Source organism: Humulus lupulus, chromosome 3 (genome assembly GCF_963169125.1).
Source record: "Humulus lupulus chromosome 3, drHumLupu1.1, whole genome shotgun sequence".
Taxonomy (NCBI): domain Eukaryota; kingdom Viridiplantae; phylum Streptophyta; class Magnoliopsida; order Rosales; family Cannabaceae; genus Humulus; species Humulus lupulus.
This window is the reverse complement of record NC_084795.1, coordinates 74,932,965-74,952,993: the sequence shown is the minus strand read 5'-3', so window position 1 is coordinate 74,952,993 and position 20,029 is coordinate 74,932,965. Positions and strand designations below refer to the sequence as shown.

The window sequence follows — 20,029 nt, the reverse complement described above, 5'->3', positions numbered from 1 at the left end:
TACTATTGATGCCACTAATAAATCCGTTCTTATTTCTGCTGATGAATTTGCCAAGTTCTCACGATATCAGGAATCACTCAAGTCGTCATCTACTTCTGTCACTGCTATTGCCAATTCAGGTAAATCTAATACGTGTCTTCTCTCTTCATCCTCCAAATGGGTCATTGATTCTGGTGCCACTGATCACATGACAGGTAATTCCCATCTCTTTTCCACTTTTCATTCTCACACTTCAACTTCTACTGTTACCTTAGCTCATGGGTCACCATCTTGTGTTCGTGGGTCTGGCACTATTACTCCTACACCCCTGCTTACTTTGTCATCTATCTTACATTTACCTAGTTTATCCTTCAATTTGCTCTCTGTTAGTCAACTCACTCGTAATCTTAATTGTTGCATCTCATTCTTTTCCGATCATTATTTATTTCAGGATCTTATGACGAAGAAGATTATTGGTAAAGGACCGCCACCAACTTCTTTTGCTTGTTTGAGTGTCACTTCCGCTTTTGAGGCTCATTGTCGATTGGGTCATCCGTCTCTTCCTTTGCTCAAGAAACTTTGTCCGCAATATAGTAAGGTGTCTTCATTAGATTGTGAGTCGTGTCAATTTGCCAAACACCATTGTCTTAGTTCGAGTCCACGAGTCAATAAACGTGCTAGTGTTCCTTTTGAATTAGTTCATTCTGATGTTTAGGGTCCTTCTCCTATTTTGTCTAAACCTGGATTCAAGTATTTTGTTACTTTTGTTGATGATTATTCTCGTGTAACTTGGTTATATTTGATGAAAAATTGTTCTGAGTTGTTTTCTATATTTTGTGCATTTTGTGCTGAGATTAAGAATCAATTTAATGTTTCTATTCGTACTTTGCGAAGTGATAATGCCAAAGAATATACATCTGCTTTATTTCATTCTTATATGGTCTCTAATAGCATGCTTCATGAAACCTCTTGCGTTGATACTGCATCCCAGAATGGTGTAGCAGAATGTAAAAACAGACATCTTCTTGAAACTGCACGAGCCCTCTTATTTCAAATGCATGTTCCTAAACATTTTTGGGCCGATGCCGTTTCTCCAACATATTTTCTTATCAATCGCATGTCGTCTTCTGTTCTTAATGGTGAGATCCCGTATAAAATTCTTTTTCCCGGCAAGTCATTATTTCTTGTTAATCCTAGGATATTTGGTAGTACTTGTTTTGCTCGAGATGTTCGTCCAAATGTCACTAAATTATAGCCTAATTCATTGAAGTGTGTATTCCTTGGCTATTCTTGTCTTCAGAATGGGTATAGGTGTTATTGTCCAAATCTCAACAAGTATCTTGTCTCCATTGATGTTACCTTCATGGAAAACACACCCTATTTTTCATCTTCCTCTATTCCTAGTCGACAGGGGGAGGATGATGATGATTTGTTGGTATATTCTATCACTTCTTCTGCCCCTGACCCACTTCCTGAGGAATCTCCTATTTCTGAACCTATCTCAGACACTACTCACGATGAGTCTCCTATTACTCACCCTGTCTCAGCCACAACTCCTGACATGCCTCCGCCTCCTATTTAAGTGTACACCAGGCGTCTGCCTCTTGTTTCATATCCTGCACCTGCTTCTTCATTATCAGATCCAGTCCCAAGCGATGATCTTTCAATTGCGCTACGCAAAGGTAAACATCAGTGCACTTATCCTATTTCTTCTTTTGTTTCTTATAATCACTTGTCATCTTCTTTTTGTTCTTTTATTGCTTCCCTTGATTCTATTTCGATTCCTAATACTGCTCGTGAAGCCATATCGCATCCTAGTTGGCATGATGCAATGATAGAAGAGATGAATGCTTTAGATGACAATGGTACTTGAGACATGGTCGATTTACCTTCAGGAAAACGGGCCATAGAGTGCAAATGGGTATTCACGATTAAGGTCAATCCAAATAGACCAATTGCTCGATTAAAGGCCCGTCTTGTTGCTAAGGGTTATGCCCAAACCTATAGAGTGGACTATTGTGATACTTTTTCTCCTGTTGCTAAGTTGACATTTGTTCGATTGTTTATTTCAATGGCAGCTACTCATCGTTGGCCTCTACATCAGCTAGATATCAAGAATGCTTTTCTTTATGGAGATCTTCAGGAGAAGGTGTATATGGAGCAACCTCCTGGTTTTGTTGCTCAGGGGGAGTCAGGGCGAGTCTGTCGTCTTCGAAAATCTTTATATGGTTTGAAGCAAAGTCCTCGTGATTGGTTTGGTAAATTTAGTCAGGCTGTTGAGAAATTCAGTATGCTGAAAAGTAAGTCCAACCATTCTGTGTTTTATAAACGATCAACTGCCGGTATCATTTTATTGGTTGTGTATGTTGATGATATTGTTATTACTGGAAATAATACTAGAGGAATCTCATCTCTTAAGTACTTCATTCATACTCAGTATCACACGAAGGATTTGGGGGTGCTTAAGTATTTCTTGGGAGTTGAGGTAACTCGGAGTAAACAAGGTATTTTTCTATCTCAACGAAAGTATGTCGTTGATTTGTTAACTGAGACAGGAAAATTGGGAGCAAAGCCTTGTAGTACTCCAATGAGTCCTAATGTGCACCTTACAAAAGATGGGGAACCATTTGAAGATCCTAAAGGATATCGCAGGTAGGTTGGAAAGTTGAATTATCTTACTGTGACTCGTCCAGACATTGCATTCTCAGCTAGTGTTGTCAGTTAGTTCATGTCATCTCCAACAATTCATCATTGGGCAGCGTTAGAGCAAATTTTGTGTTACTTGAAAGGAGCACCAGGACGAGGTATCGTGTACGCAAATCATGGGCACACGCATATTGAGTGTTTCTCAGATACAGATTGGGCAGGTTCTAAAGTGGATAAAAGATCTACTTCAGGTTATTGTATTTTTGTTGGAAGGAATTTGGTCTCTTGGAAGAGTAAGAAGCAAAATGTTGTATCACGATCAAGCGCAGAATCAGAATATAGGGCTATGGCACAGTCTTGTGTGAGGTAATGTGGATCCATCAACTATTGACTGAAGTAGGACTTAAGACTTCAGTACCAACAAAATTATGGTGTGATAACCAAGCTGCTCTTCATATTGCATCTAATCTTGTATTCCATGAGCGGACTAAGCACATCAAAATTGATTGTCATTTTGTTCGTGAGAAAATTCGGCAAGGCTTGATCAGGAGCAGTTTCCTTATGAGTCTTGGCCGCACTTCCAGCACCAATTCCGGTTCTAATATCCATTCTGATGTCAACCTTGGCGGCAAGGCAGTGGCCTGCTGGTTTGGTCCAAGGGTAGCTCTAAGCAACGAAACATGAAAAATAGGGTGTATAGTGGCATCCAGAGGGAGCTAGAGACGATACGCTGTCATGCCCACGCATGCCACCATAGGAAAAGGCCCAAAGAAGCGAGGGGACAGCTTCTCATTGAGGCGTTTGGCAACAATTTTACATAGACATCCAGAGGGAGCTTCTCATTGAGCACTGACGGTAAGGTATCAATTTTACATAGACCAAATCACCAACCTCATACTGCACATCTCGTCACTTACGATCAGCTTGAACCTTTATCCTCAATTGGGATCGATGCAGATTCTATTTCAGCAAGACTAGAATATCATCTCGAGCTTGAAGATTCTGCTCTACTGCCGACAACTTAGTACTGGCTGGTTCAAACCGAAGCAGAGGGGGTTCTCTATGATAAAGTGCACGGAAAGGGGTCATGCCAACTGAAGAGCGAAACGAGGTATTATACCAATACTCCGCCCAAGGCAGCCACTTGATCCATTGAGTGGGCTTTGAACTAACAAAACAACAAAGATAAGTCTCCAAACAACGGTTGACCACCTCTGTTTGCCCATACTGTGCTCTGCTTCAAAGCGGTGCCTTGCAAACGAAGGACCTCTTCCCAAAAGAGACCAAGGAAGATCTTGTCTCGATCGGATACAATCGAACGAGGTAACCCATGAGGTAACAACCCCTTGCACAAACACTGTCGCCACTGTCAAAGCAGAAAAAGGATGACGAAGTGGTATAAAGTGACCATACTTGCTCAAGACATCCACCACCACAAAAATAGAGTTAAACCCAATCGAAGTTGGCAGCCTTCAATAAAATCCATGGAGATATCTTCCCAAACTTGCTCAAGTATCGGTAATGATTGCAATAAACTGGCCAGCGACTAAGCTAGATACTTATTCTGCTGACAAACTGTGCATTCCGCTACAAATTTCTGTATGTCTTTCCTCATGCCTCGCCAATACAAGTCAGTTGCTATTCGCTGAAACGTTTTGAACACTCCTGAGTGCCCCCCCACGTTGCTACTATGATATTCTTACAGCAATAACGGAATGAAATGAAAGGAAGAGGGCATCACCAAATGACCACAGAACTTGAGGCAGCCTTGCACCAATGAGTACCCCCCACATTGCTACATTGCTGGCCTGCAGACAAATCCTTCATTACTTTGGATAATGTCAGATCAGCAGCTACATGTTTTTTCTTTTTTGAAAAAGAGACAGAGATCAAAGACTGACCCCCTCTCAATAACATTGAGAGCCCTCACTTATGGCGGAGGAATACCGTGGTAACAAAAATAAAAACAGGGTCAAGAAAACACACAACGACCCTCACACCCCAAAAGTTGTTTATGCCACAAACTACCCCACTCCCTACAAAGATCCAAAAAAGAAACTCCCTCAAAACCTCTTGATCTATACACCCAAGTGGCAACCCAAAACTTGATCTTATCCCAGAGACTACATGTGCTTATAAATCCGAAATAGACAGCACGTTTGGAACAGAAATGGCAGCTAAAGAAACTTCACAATGCATTCAAGACAAGGCATCTGCAGCCTTATTTTCCAACCCCAGGCTATATTGGATATCAAAGTCGTACCCCAATATTTTAGTGAGCCATTTTTTATGCTCTAAGGCCACTAATCGCTACTCCAACAAGTACTTCAAACTTCGTTGATCCGTCCTCACTAGAAATTTACGCCCTAACAAATAAGGACACCATTTCTGGATGGCCAGCACTATTGCCATCAACTCCCTCTCATAGATGGACTTAGTTCGCGCCCAAGACGATAAAACCTGACTGTAATAAGCAATAGGATGCCCATTCTGCATTAACACAACCCCTAAACCAGCCCCTGAAGCATCCGCCTCCACAATGAATGGCACTGAGAAATCTGGTAAAGCTAACACAGGAACCGAGCACATTGCTTGTTTCAAGTGAAGGAAAGCCTCACTAGCCTCTTGTGACCAGCCAAAAGCATCCTTCTGTAACTGATTTGTAAAGCACTTTGCGATGCTACCATACCCCTTTACAAATTTTCGGTAATAGCCCGTGAGTCCTAAGAAACCTCGTAGCTCCTTGATCGACTTCGGGGTGGGCCAATTTACCATGGCCTCAAGCTTGCTTGGATTGGCTGCAACTCCTTGGGCTGAAATAACATGACCCAAATACTCCACTCTCTCTTGAACAAACATACATTTCTTCTTATTTGCGTAGAGGCTATGTTGGTGAAGGCGTTCCAACACCAAAGCTAAGTGGTGTAGATGTTCCTCCAATGACGGGCTATAGATCAGAATATCATCGAAAAACACCAACACAAGCTTTCTCAAGAAATCGCGAAACACCTCATTCATAAGGGCTTGAAAAGTTGTCGGGGCATTGGTGAGACCTAAAGGCATCACTAGGAACTCATAATGCCCCTCATGTGTGCGGAATGTCGTTTTCTCCACATCTCGAGTCGTGATTCTAATTTGGTGGTATCCCGACTTGAAATCCAGCTTGGTAAACACTCATACACCATGAAGCTCATCCAATAACTCATCAATAACCGGAATTTGAAACTTATCAACCACCGTTTCGCGATTTAGAGCTCTATAGTCCACACAAAAACGTTAACTCCCATCTTTCTTCTTAACCAACAACACCGGACTCGAAAACGGGCTTGTACTTGGCTGAATAATACCTGCTTGCAGCATCTTCGTTACCAGTCAATCAATCTCATCATTTTGAACTTGTGCATATCTGTATGGTCGTACTGAAATCGGACTTGCCCCAGCTCGAAGATTAATGGCATCCTCACGAAACCGAGTGGGTGGCAAACCTAATTGCATCTCAAACACAGACTCAAATCTCTAAAGTACCGACACTACTGCCGGTGGAAGTTGCTGCGGTAGACCATCTGCCTCACCCAATAATGCCCCTAACTGCACCCAAAATCCCTGAGCTTCTTTCTCCACCGATAAAATCATTGCTTTGAGCGAAATAGGAGACTTGCATAAACTAGGATCCCCTTGCAAAGCCACCCACGCACCTGCCATTTCAAACCTCATCACCATTGTCCTCCAATTCACTTGCATGCTACCGAGAGTCTCCAACCATTTTATACTGAGAATCACATCAGCCCCCCAAAGTTCCAATGGCTAAAAGTCAGTAACTACCCTTAGAGCTCCCAAATCCAACTCCACTTGAGCATATATACCCTTTATATGACTTTGCCCCCTATCCCCAAGAGTACCCCATTACACGTGGTAGTTGTGATAGGGATACCTGTCGCCAAGACCACATCAATGGAGATAAAATTGTGGGTTGCACCACTATCAATCAGGGGAGTAACTGGTTGCTGCCCAATGTGTCCAGCAAGCTTCATAGTATGCGCAGAAGAAATGCCCACCAAAGAGTTAAGAGAAATAGTTGCCAAAGTCTCCTCAATCACCATGGTTTCACCTGAGTGTGGGGATGGTGGTGGTGACTCCTCCATAGGTGTCGAATCCTCTTCATCTGTCATCAATAATACTTGCAAAATTTGTGCTCACTCATGACCACGGTAAAATTTCTTATCACATTTACAGCATACCCTATGGGCTTTCTTGTACTAGTACTCGGCCCTCAGTGAGTCTTCGGAATTGGGATGGCTTCGACGTTTGGAGCAATGCCGACCTTGGTGGTGGTCGATGCTAGAGAAGAAACGGCAGCAACTGATGGTGTGAGGGACCTAGCCATAAAAGGGTTTAATGAAATTCTCAGAGGTGTAATTGGGCTAACAACCGGTTTGGCGAAAGTTGGTCGAATGAGTTGACCCGTACTCAGCAATTGGTGGCCCTCTTCTATCATCTGGGCCGTGTCCATGAATTGGGCCTGTATAGTGCAGCCTTAATGTTTTCCTTGAGCCCATGAACGAAGCTCCCTTCAAGGATGTGGCCAGGTGCATCAGGCACCCAAGACGCAAGCAGCTCCCATCGAAGGCGATACACCTTAACAATGGTCGTCTGTGTGACCGACAACAATTCCTCGGAGATGGGTCCCACTGGTGAGTCTCGGATTCGAAGGATGATTTGCTTCTTCAAATTGGTCCATGAAGTGATCGGTCAGCGCTGGTTCTCCCATTGAAACCAGGTTAAGGAATCGCCGTCCAGCCCGATGATTGTTGTCTCTAACATCAACGACTCAGTCATTCGAGTCAACAAAAATAGCGCTCCGCCCTATATATCCACTCATCCGGATTCTTTCCTAAAACAAACACAATTCCACTCTCGGGGGTCTATAATCATGACTAAAACTCTGCCCAGAATAATAGGGCTCCAACGGAGGCGGTGTTGGCGACGAATCCCCTATCGCCGATGATGGAGATGGTGTGGTCTAAACACCAGGCGAAATCGACTTCGAAGCTGATGAATCTCCCTGTCCAGTGCCCGTGGTTGACGATCAACATCCATGGCAGTATCGTCTCGAGGTCGGCTTCCCTGAGGCTTGCAACAACTGTGCCAAGTGAGCCACCAAGAAGTCCATCTTCTTCTCCATTGTCGGTAACCTCTAAACTTCTGCTTTCATCATCTCCATTTCTTTAGGAAATTACTACAATTTCGAACGGAACTCCTGCAAATCCCGGTGAACTTCCAAGTGAATCGCTTCCACCCGTTCCTCCAACACCTCCAACTGAGGATCCTTCTTTGGTCCCATGCCGATCGAGTGCTCTGATACCACTTTGATAGGATTGTCCTGTCAAACTGGTTTGCCAAACAGCAAATAGAAAGGTAGAACAAGGAAAATGGCACCTGTATTGAGTACTCCAGAATTTGAGTCTGGTCTCTCCCACTTGGGTTACAACCCTACCAATTACTTCCTACTGACTAGGAGCTCACTCTCCCTTTTATTCATTACCCCACTGGTACTACCGTGTACCTTACACACAGCCAAGCTAACCTCTCATAATTAACTCGTAACCAATCCCACTACAATTAATCAGCTGCCGCTAGCCTACCTTAAGTCTTCCTATTCCTTATAGCATAAATTATAGAAATATCATTGTAAATACCTAGAGTATTTTGCACAGCTAACTTTAGGTTGTAATTGACAATTAAGTTTAGGTTGTATTTTTTTCTTATTTTTTTGTCTAGCTCTTTGTATTCAGCCTATATATAGGTCATACTATTCATTAATAAAATCATATTAGAAGTATTATTAACAAAATCCGACATGGTATTAGAACATTTGTAGTCCAAAATTGGAAATCTTTCCAAAAATTTTTTTTTTTTTTGCCCTAAAAAAATTAGGGTTTAGTTCTTTGAGGCTCAATCTTAGAAATCCATTTTAAAGTTGTCTTCTAATCTCACCTCCTGGCCAGAAAGCTTGCCCCACCCCCGATCGACAAAACCCCAAAGTTTGGGGTCCAGAATAGTGGCAAATGTCAGTATAGTTTGTCATCAAGGTTCTACATCTCACACATTTACTGCAACCTCCAACAAAAGTACTTGGATAGTTGATTCAGGGGCTTCCGACCACATGACAGGTAATTTCCAAGTCTTCACCACCTTCAAACCATGTGCTCATTCCTACACAGTCAGAATTGCCCATGGATCTCTCTCAAAAGTGATAGAGACTGGCACTGTAACATTATCAGATGACCTTCTCCTTTCAACTGTTTTATTTGTCCCTAAACTAAATTATAATCTTCTTTCAATAAGTAAACTTACTCGAGATCTGAATTGTGTAACTAAATTCTATCCAAATCTTTGTGAATTTCAGGTTGAGGGCTAGGAGAAGGTGATTGGCAGTGCAGAAATGCATGATGGGCTCTATATCCTCAAGGATTCTCCTAAAAGTAAACAAGTTCACAAATCAAGTTGTGGTAACCGTTTCAATTTAGATTCTGTTTTCACTTTTGTGTCTGTTTCGAATGAAAATCTCGTCATGTTGTGACATTTTCGAATTGGACATCCAAATTTTGGTTATCTTGAAAAACTATTTCCTCAGTTATTTGTCCACAAAAGACCAAAATTCTTTCATTGTGAAGTCTGTCAACTTGCTAAACATACTCGAAACTCTTATCCCAGTCTTCCTTACAAACATTCACAACCTTTTTCGATGATACATAGTGATATTTGGAGACCCTCGCGAGTAACAAATATTAGTGGATGTAGATGATTTATATCCTTTATTGATGATTATACTAGGACCAACATGGACATTCTTTATGAAGAAAAAAAATCTGAAATTGCTTCAATTTTTAAAATTTTCCATTCCATGATTCAAAATCAATTTAACCGTAAGATCCAAATTCTGAAAACTGATAATGAAAAGGAATATTTTAACTCTATTCTTGGTTCATACTTGTGAGATCAAGGAATTGTTCACATTAGTTCATGTGTTGATACTTCACAACAAAATGGTGTGACTGGGAGAAAAAACAGACATCTTCTTGAAATTTCTAGATCTATTATGTTCCTAAACAGTTTTGGGGGAAGCCTTACTCACAGCCACCTATCCCATCTATCGTATGCCTAGTCGTGTACTACAATTCAATGCCCCAAGAAATTTGTTACTTGCAACATTCCCTCATACCACAGCCTTCTCCTCGGACCTTCCATTCAAAGTTTTCGGATGAACAACTTTTGTCCATGTTTATGATCACAAAAGAACAAAACTTGATCCAAAGTCTCACACGTCTCTTCATCGGGTATTTCAACACTCAAAAAAGGTACAAATGTTACTCCCCAATTACAAAAAAGGTCTATAACACTATGGATGTCACCTTTTTTTAACATCAATCTTTCTTTCCCAAATCTGGTCTTCAGGGAGAGCATTCACTGGAATATCAGCCTTGGGAAACTCTTCAGGATCATCAAGCTACATTTCCTCAACCCAATGTTGTGGCACACAAACATCCAAGTGCTCAGTCTTTGCCAGCTTTGCCTATCCAACCAGATCAATCAACGGGTCCTTCCTTGCCTTCTTTTCCTATCCAACCAGATATCAGTCCAGAAAACACATCCAATCCTCTATAGTCAATCCGACCTCACCTTCCTCCTCAGAAAATCCAAACACTCTTTCAGACTTGCCACCACCTCTTTTTTCCTTATTTTTTTGTCTAGCTCTTTGTATTCAGCCTGTATATAGGCCATACTATTCATCAATTAAATCAGATTAGAAGTATTATTCACAAAATCCTACATAAACATATGTAAGGGGTGGCCTTTCAAACCTATTATGCAACATATAGCCTTTTCTAAAATATTCAGTATATAAATTTTATAACATCTCAAACAACTAATTATCTTCAGTTTCTTTTGGAGGGGAAGATTTCAACAGACAATTGAAGTATTTACAGAGGTATGATAAATTATAGTTGAGAATCTTCTACGTTATCACCTGGTTGAATATGATCTCATACTATTGATCAACCTAAATACAATAAATACTTGAACAGAATATAACCAGAAGCATGACAAACTTAGAGTACCTGGATAAGAGACAATTCAAAAGAATTTAGGGCTTCCTCAAATGTAGAAAAGGAATAATTACACCACACAAGTGTTGCTGATAAAATAGAAACACCTTCACACTCATTTAACTCAATCTGTTCAAATAATATACTCAAGAGTCAATACTGACAACAGCAGCAAACTTTAGTAACTCTCAATGGAAATATAACAGAAGAATCACGACAAAAATGTGGGGTGAAATCTATGGTTCACAAGTTTACCTGAGGAATGAAGAAGTAATAAGATTCTGCCTGATGTTCCATGACAGACAATTCTTTGTTGAAATCAAAATCCACAAAACCATAAGCCATTATTGGTGATGATTCATTTGAGATATATCTGAACAAAATTATGCACTCTGTTTAGCCTATTTTGCACAAAGAATCCATAATTTTACATTTAAATCTCATACAGCAAGAATGATACTCTTCCTATCAAAAAACCAAAATAGCAATTTATCCCCATGTAGTGTATGGCAATCAATTTCCACATGACTTGCCCTATGTTAAACAACTTGTTTACCAATTCAAAAAATTCAGATCATGTCCACATAGAACAGTCAAAATGTACTCAATTCAAATTATAAAAAAAATGAAAGGAAAGAAAAGAAACACCCAAGTGAAAAGCATCAAACTTTATGGCTTTGTTTGTGAAATATTAAGAGAATGTTTGGTACAGTGGAATGAAGATTGGAATGGAATGAAAAAGTGGATTCCATTGGAATGTTAATTCCATCATTTAGTGGAATAAAGATTCCACTCATCAAGCTATGGAAAGATTTTCCTTTGCTAAAGGAACTATAAAAATAAGGCGCATTATATTTGCACCTAAAATTGGTTTAAGACACCTTATTTTATTAAAATTAATATATAATATTTTCTTTTAACTTATGCTCACATTTTTCTAATTTTTTTTCTTTTTCATATTCTAAAAAATACATACAAATAATAAATATTTTAAATATTTAAATAAAATAAAAATTAAAACAAAAAAATATATAAAAACTTATTGAACTAAGTTTTTTTTCTAAAAAATTATACATTATTTTTATAAAAAAAATTATGAAAACAAGATAAAAAAAAATAATTGAAATTGATAAAAAAAAATTAAAGAATGTCAAAAAGATATTGATAAAAAGTGTTAAAAATGATTTAAATTTTTTTTAATTAATGAGGTGCCTATAGATATTCTTGGAGTGCAAATATAATATCCAAATATAATGGCACTAGAAGTAAACAAAATTTACTATCTTACCCTTCTTAAATGTAAAATTATATTTAGTATGCTATAATTTATACAATATTTTTTTAAATATATATCTACATATTAAAATTATAAAAATAAATCAATTCAAATTATCTAAAGTAATATTATTATTTTGTTATGTATCGAAATCATTAGCCTATTTTTAATTTTAGTTCAATTTTGAAGATATAAATATTTAAAAACAATTAAAGTATATTTTTCAATACAACACTTATTCTATTTTATTCCTATAATCAACCAAACAAAATAATTATTCCAATGTTCATTTTAGAAATAAACCAAACATCCTAACTAATATTATTCTCGATTACATTCTTATTCCACTACATTCTAGTTATCATTCTAATTTCATTACAACAAACCAATAGTTACAAACTTTTTCTTCCATATTTGATAAAGATTTAACAATAAACTGACAATGCAATTGAAGACGTCAAAGATACAAACCTTTTGGGCCTATTCTTCTTTCCTGAGGCGCCAGAAGAATTTCGCTTGAAGTAAACAGCAGCACCAATCCCAAAGACCCCACGAGTTTCATTCAAAACCAGAGACTTGTAACTCGGCTCATTTGTATCCTTAGATATGAAAAACAAAGGAAATACAGAAGACGACTCTGGCTGACAGGAAAACCAATTAAAAGCTTTCGCACTAGGAGGCACAGCTACCTGCAAAATTCAATCACAAAATCCACATTAAAACGACGTTGTATCACTACAAATCAACACAAATACACGCAACTTGTTGTATATGGTGACTAATAATCTTGCTGTACATTTACTCTTATCCTATTGGTTTTGCTATCTTAGTCAAATTTCTTGTCTTGACCAATTCTATAGTTAATTTCTTGTACGCGTGAGCTTGAACCTATGTCTTATAAATAGGTCTCTTGTTCCTTTATTTGAGATGTAACATTCAGAAACTTTTTCAGAGTAATAAAATAAGTGAGAGCTGTTATCCCCGTGGACTAGACTAGAATCTAATCAATTCTAGTTGAACCACGTAAGAGTGTTCTTGTTTTGTTTTCTGGTTTTGTGTAAGTGCTGTGTTGGTGCATTTCTAGGTTTTGTGTAATCTGGTGTTGTTGTTGCATAACAACTGGTATCAGAGCCAGGTTGTTCGAAGGGTGGAGTGTTGATCTCAGATTCAAGATTCAGGTGAACAGCCAAGAAAATGGGGTATGCAAAGTTTGATCTTGAGAAGTTTACAGGCAAGAACGATTTTGGATTATGGAGAGACAAGATGCGTGCTTTGTTGGTTCAGCAAGGACTTCAGTCAGCGTTATTGGGAGAATCCAAGTTTCCAGCTGGGTTGTCTGAGAAAGAGAAGACTGATATTCTCGAGAAGGCCCACAGTGTTATCATTCTGAGTTTGGAAGACAAGGTACTGCGTGAGGTCTCGAAGGAGAAGACTGCAGCTGAGCTATGGTTGAAGCTAGAAAGTTTGTATATGACCAAATCCTTGGCAAATTGATTGTTCTTGAAACAGAAATTGTATTCATTCAAGATGACACCAGGTAAGAATGTTGAAGACCACTTAGATGAGTTTAATAAGATAATTCTTGATTTGGAAAATATAGATATTAAGATTGATGATGAAGATCAAGCAATCATTGTTCCGAATTCTCTTCCCACCGAAAGTTATGAACACTTTGTGGAAACCATATGATGTATGGTAGAGAAAATTTGACACTTGAGGAAGTGCAGAATGCATTGATGTCAAAAGAATTCAAGAGGAAATCTGAACTGAAAGAAGAGCCTAATGGTGATGGATTGTTTGTTCAGGGAAAATCATTCAAGAAAGAGAAAGAAAACAAGGATAAAAAAGGACAGAACAAGGGAAAGGTAGGCTATAAGTTCAAGAGAAGGTGCTTTGTTTGTAACAAGACTTCTCATCTTAAGAAAGATTGTCCAGTGTTGAAAAGCTACAATCAAAAACATGGAAGTGCAGATGTGACCACTGAAGTTGAAGATGATGATGGATATGAAAGTGCAGGGGTTTTAGTTGTTTCTAAAGATTACTTGAATGTAGATTGGGTAATAGACTCTGGGTGTTCTTTTCATATTTGTCCAGATAAAACTCAATTCGGTGAATACACAAAATTTGATGGTGGCACTGTTAAACTTGGGGATAATCGTTCATGTTCCATTATAGGGATTGGAACTGTAAAAATTAAATCAGACGATAGTGTTGTCACAGAACAAAAAGGAGCAAGATATGTTCCTGACATAAAGAGAAATTTAATTTCTGTGGCAATGTTAGATCGGGATGATTACTTGGTGAAGATTGAAAAGGGGCTCATGAAAATAATGAAAGGTGCTCGAATAGTCATGAGAGGAGTTAAGAAAAATGGCATATACATTCTTCAAGGAAACACATACAAAGGACATGTGAGTGGTGCTGTCAAAAACAACCAGAATCCAACAGTTATATGGCATCGAAGGCTTGGGCACATTAGCAATAGAGGACTCAAAATTCTTGAGAAGAAAGGTGTGTTTGGCAAGGACAAGATTCAGGAAATTGACTTCTGTGAGCAGTGTGTTTATGGAAAATCCACCCGGCTGAGATTTGGTGTTGGACAGCATACTTCAAAGGGCATCTTAGATTACATGCACTCAAATTTGTGGGGGCTATCTCGAACCACTCCAAGAGGTGGAGCAAGGTATTTTCTTACCTTTGTAGATGATTTTTCAAGATATGTTTGGATTTATACTTTAAAGAATAAGAATGATGTTTTTAACAAGTTTAAAGAGTGGAAAACATTACTTGAAAATCAAACGGGTAAGAAAATAAAGAAGTTAAGGACAGATAATGGGCTGGAGTTTTGTGCAGATGAATTTACTTTATTATGCAAGAAAAATGGTATAGGCAGGCACTTAACTGTACCAAGGACTCCTCAACAAAATGGCTTAGCAGAGAAGATGAATAGAAATATTCTTGAAAGGGTTAGGTGCATGCTGCTTTGCTCAAAATTACCTAAAAATTTCTAGGCAGAAGCCGCTACTACAGCTTGTTACTTGATCAATAGATGTCCCTCTATTGCTATTGATTTCAAAACTCCCATTGAGGCCTGGACTGGAAAAGTTGCTAAGTATGAACATCTCAAGGTATTTGGGTGTGTTGCTTATGCCCACGTTAGACAGGATAAGTTGGAGCCAAGAGCAAGGAAGTGCATTTTCCTTGGTTATCCTAAAGGAGAAAAAGGGTACAAGATGTGGAGTATAGAATCTGGTGATCATAAAAGGTATTTCATCAGTCGAGATGTAGTATTTAAGGAAGATATTCTGTACAAGGACGCTCTGAAAATTAAGAATAAAGATGTTGAAATAACAGCTGAAGATAGCAGTAAAGATAGTATGCAATTCGAGGTGGAGGTAGAGGAAACAAGTACTGAAATTCAAGGCAAACCAGGTATCAAAACAGAAGTTAAAATTGAAGAAGAAGAAGATCAGGAACAGGTTGAACTTGATGAAGATACATCTGAAGAAAATGAAGATTATCAGCTGGTCAGAGACAGGAAAAGAAGAGCAGTGAAGGCTCCTGAAAGATTTGGTTTTGCTGATGTTGTTCACTATGCTTTAAGTGTAGCTAAAATGAGTGGTAATGAACCATTGACTTATGAGGAAGCAATGCTCTCGACTGATAATATGGAATGGGAAAAGGCAATGAAGGAAGAAATAGACTCCTTACATAGAAACAACACATGGATACTCATTGAAAAACCAGCTAGCAAAAAGGTAGTGAGTTGCAAATGGATATACAAATTCAAAGAAGGAGTTCCTGGTGTAGAGAAGTCTCGGTTCAAGGCAAGGTGAGTAGCTAGAGGTTTTACTTAGAGAGAAGGTATAGATTACAATGAAATTTTTTCACCTGTTGTGAAACACACATCAATTAGAATGTTTTTAAGTCTTGTAGCTACAGAAGACTTGGAATTAGGACAGCTTTATGTAAAAACAGCTTTTCTACATGGAGACTTAGAAGAGGAAACCCTAATGAGGCAACCAAAAGGCTTTGAAGTGAAAGGAAAGGAAGAGCAAGTTTGTTTGTTAAAAAGATCCTTGTATGGTTTAAAACAGTCGCCTAAACAATGGTATAGAAAGTTTGATGAGTTTGTTACCAAGTCTGGTTTTAAGAGAAGCTCATATGACAGTTGTGTATATGTGAGGAATTCAAAGGCTGATGTTTATCTACTCTTGTATGTAGATGATATGTTAATTGCGAGCAAGAACCTTGGGGAAATAAACAAAGTAAAGAAGTTGTTGAATAGGGAATTTGAAATGAAAGACCTCGGTTCAGCTAAGAAAATATTGGGAATAGAAATCATTAGAGATAGGCATCACAGGAAGCTCAAACTATCTCAAGAAGGGTATATCTCAAAGGTACTGAAGAGGTTTGGTTTTTCTGATGTTAAGGTTGTAAGTACACCTATTGGGCAACAATTTAAACTTTCTGTTTCTCAAGTTCCTATCACTAAAGCTGATATAGACTATATGAAAAGAATACCTTATACCAGCATCGTTGGAAGTATCATGTACCTCATGGTATGCACTCGGCCAGACACCAGGTTAGTATTGTTTGCAAATTTATGAATAATCCAGGAATTGAGCACTTTAAGGCAGTCAAGTGGCTAATGAAATATTTAAAGGGTACTTCTCCTACAGGTTTAGTATATGGTTCACAAACTGATACATCAAGTGTGATTGGCTTTGTTGACTCTGACTATGCAGGAGATTTAGACTCAAGAAGATCTCAAACTGGTTTTGTATTTCAACTAAATAGCTGCACTATAAGTTGGAAAGCTAATCTTCAATCTACTGTAGCTTTATCAACTACTGAAGCTGAATATATGGCCTGTACTGAAGCAGTAAAAGAGGCCCTATGGCTTAAAGAAATCACTAGAGAACTTGGTCTGAATCAGAGAACAGTGACTGTATTTTGTGATAGTCAAAGTGCTCTACATCTTAGCAAAAATTAGGTGTTCCATGAAAGAACTAATCACATAAAGGTGAGGCTTCATTTTATCAGAGATGTAATCTCAGAAGGAAGTGTGAAGCTTAGCAAGGTATCTACTGAAGACAACCCAGCTGACATGCTTACTAAAGTGCTTCCAACAGCAAAATTTAGACACGGTCTAAATTTACTACAGATCACTGCTGGATGAACATAGTGAAATTTTTTATGGTGATATTATTAGTCAAGGTGGAGATATGTTGTATATGGTGACTAATAATCTTGCTGTACATTTACTCTTATCCTATTGGTTTTGCTATCTTGGTCAAATTTCTTGTCTCAACCAATTCTATAATTAATTTCCTGTACACGTGAGCTTGAACCTATGTCTTATAAATAGATCTCTTGTTCCTTTATTTGAGATGTAACATTCAGAAACTTTTTCAGAGTAATAAAATAAGTGAGAGCTGTTATGCCCGTGGACTAGACTAGAATCTAATCAATTCTAGTTGAACCACGTAAGAGTGTGTTCTTATTCTGTTTTCTGGTTTTGTGTAAGTCCTGTGTTGGTGCATTTCTGGGTTTTGTGTAATCTGGTGTTGTTGTTGCATAACACAACTGTACCTGAAACCTGAAGAATCCGCTAGAGGCAGAAGTGGGAGGAGGATTGAGCTTTAAATTCTCCACAGCTTCTTTGATTCTGTCAAGCCCATGGTCAAGCGTCAAAGCCGGAGGCAGAGTACGCGTAATGCAAGTCTCCATTTCAAATTCTCCGTCCTCCATTTCCAAAATCTCGTTAATCTCCATTACAGGACCATCGAATCGGAGCCCTTGAACAACCTGAACAGAAGCAAACCAAAAAAAAAAAACGAGCAGTGGCAGAAGAATCATTATCCCAATTCCAAAATTTAAACCAGATATATATTAAATAAGCTCATACCTTGGAACGAGGGTTGTTGGGGAGGCGAAGGGAGCTGCGGTGGAGGAATAGAAGAGGTGGAAGTGGAGAAGGTGTTGTGCTCGGGAAAGACCTTCTGGAATGGGATTCCAGGAGTGGGAGAAAGAGCGTTGTTTTGGGGAGGATAGTTTGAGGTTTCAAACTCATGGTGAAAGAGGAGTCGGAGAGAGAAGGAACTAAGACTGGGAATGGGAATGGGAATGGGAATATGAATGAAAGGAGAAAGATATATAAGGTGAGCTGATAATGGTATATATTATCGGAGACCTAGAGTGGAATCTGGGATAGCGCAAACGGACGAATTCATAGATTAGACCAAGATAGAAGATGTTAACGATAAACTTTGCTCACGTGACGAGAAGATGAAAATATATATATAGGATTCACTTTATCTTCGGGCTCTTATTGGTTATTGTTTACCCCTGTGAATAGTTTTCGGCCGATTTTGTATGTTGTAACTGTTTAGAGCATCTGCAAATTTTTAGAAAATTTCGAATAATTTACAATACCGAAAACTAGGTTCAAATATGTTGTTGCACGCGTTACTAATTCTTTTATACGTGTGAAAAATAACATATTTGAACCTAATTTTCGGTACTATAAACTATTCGGAATTTTCTAAAAATTTACAGATGCTCTAAATAGCTACAATATACACGGTCATAAAAAAAAATTACGCCGAAAACTGTTCACGAATCGAGAAACACTGAAAATCCTACCACTAAAGCTTAAAGTGAAACCCTATAAAAAATTATCCTCTATATATATATGGAAATTTCATATGCATCATAATATACTTTAACTAGGCCGAAAAAACGTGCAAATGCAAGTTAGTTATTTTTTGTAATTTTTTTATTATTCTTAATTATCATATAAATGTTGTAAATTATCAAAGAAGATTTGTTATATAATGTATGCCATTAATACATAAGTAAAAAAGTAAAAATGAAATTAAAAATAAATTTAAACCAGAACATTGCTTATAATTTTAGAAAATGTTTCTTAAATTTTGTTTGTAATTCAGAATAAAGATGTCTTCTTCTCATCTTGTGTCATCTTCGTAAAGTGAATAGTAAAATATTTGTATTTTATATGCTTTATTTTTTTCGATCTCCATATAATTTGATTGTCCATTTTTTTATTGATAATTTCTTTGCAACAATTTGAATTATTGGCAATGTTTCCACAAAAATAAATTTGAATAATTTTACATTAATGCAAATTATATTTTTATTGATGATGGAATATTTTCTAATAAAATTATTTTATTTAAGTTTGTTTTTTTTTTTTTATACCTCTTTAGCATGTTCATAAACTAATTAACAATTATCAAATAGAGTCTTTTTAAGTGTCGCTCTACTAAAATAATTAACAATTAATTGACATCGAAAAGAAAGAGAAATTATTAATGTGTGGTAAAGCATATGCTATATTATATAATTAGTAAAAACTTTGTGGAAAAGACTGAGTTTTGTGATTTTTTTTATCTGCTATAGACTTGCAACCATCTAAATATTTTATGTGCATGTCTCTGTGTTGGAAACTCACCTCTTATTGTGTTGGAGAACATACACTAAAATCTTTGTATAGTAATAATGTTGGGACCAATATATTTTTATTACTATGAGTAGGCTAAAACTTATCAGAATTATATCTATAAAATGTTGGAAACATACACATGGAAATCTAAATTAAATAATAATTGATAAGTCATGTTAAATTCAATGTATAAACATAGATTAACAAAAATGACATAAAAATATAGCTAAAATGTACATATCTATACATACAAAATTCTTTTAGAAGTCTAAATTGATAATTAATTTTATCATAAACTTTTAGTATGTATAAGATAGCATATATATGTTTAATATTAAGATAATTATTACTGTGTGGAGACATATTTTCTAAGGATGGGATCAACAACTATTATAATTTATTACAATGTGCAGTTTATTCGTAGGAAAAATATCATTTTGGCTCCTGTGTTTTGCCCGAATACTCAATTGGCCCCTATGTTTTGTTAAATGACAAAACGGACCCTCTGTTTTGCAAAATTAAACAATATGATACCCTGAGCCCGATTTCGAT

The 20,029-nt window shown here is 37.6% G+C and overlaps 1 protein-coding gene across 2 annotated transcripts in view; it reads right to left on the bottom strand.

Moving 5' to 3' along the window:
* LOC133822839 (protein PHYLLO, chloroplastic) overlaps positions 1-18,219 on the bottom strand; it is a 36,620-nt gene extending 18,401 nt beyond the window's left edge. For both annotated transcript variants that reach the window (XM_062255282.1, XM_062255283.1), the window contains exons 1-5: positions 17,921-18,219; positions 17,605-17,820; positions 12,481-12,698; positions 10,989-11,106; positions 10,746-10,862 (exon numbers count right to left, since the gene is read on the bottom strand). In XM_062255282.1, coding sequence (XP_062111266.1) covers positions 10,746-10,862; positions 10,989-11,106; positions 12,481-12,698; positions 17,605-17,820; positions 17,921-18,085 — 834 coding nt within the window. In that variant the 5' untranslated portion in view covers positions 18,086-18,219. The remainder of the gene's footprint in view (positions 1-10,745; positions 10,863-10,988; positions 11,107-12,480; positions 12,699-17,604; positions 17,821-17,920) is intronic.
* Positions 18,220-20,029: the final 1,810 nt, after the last annotated feature.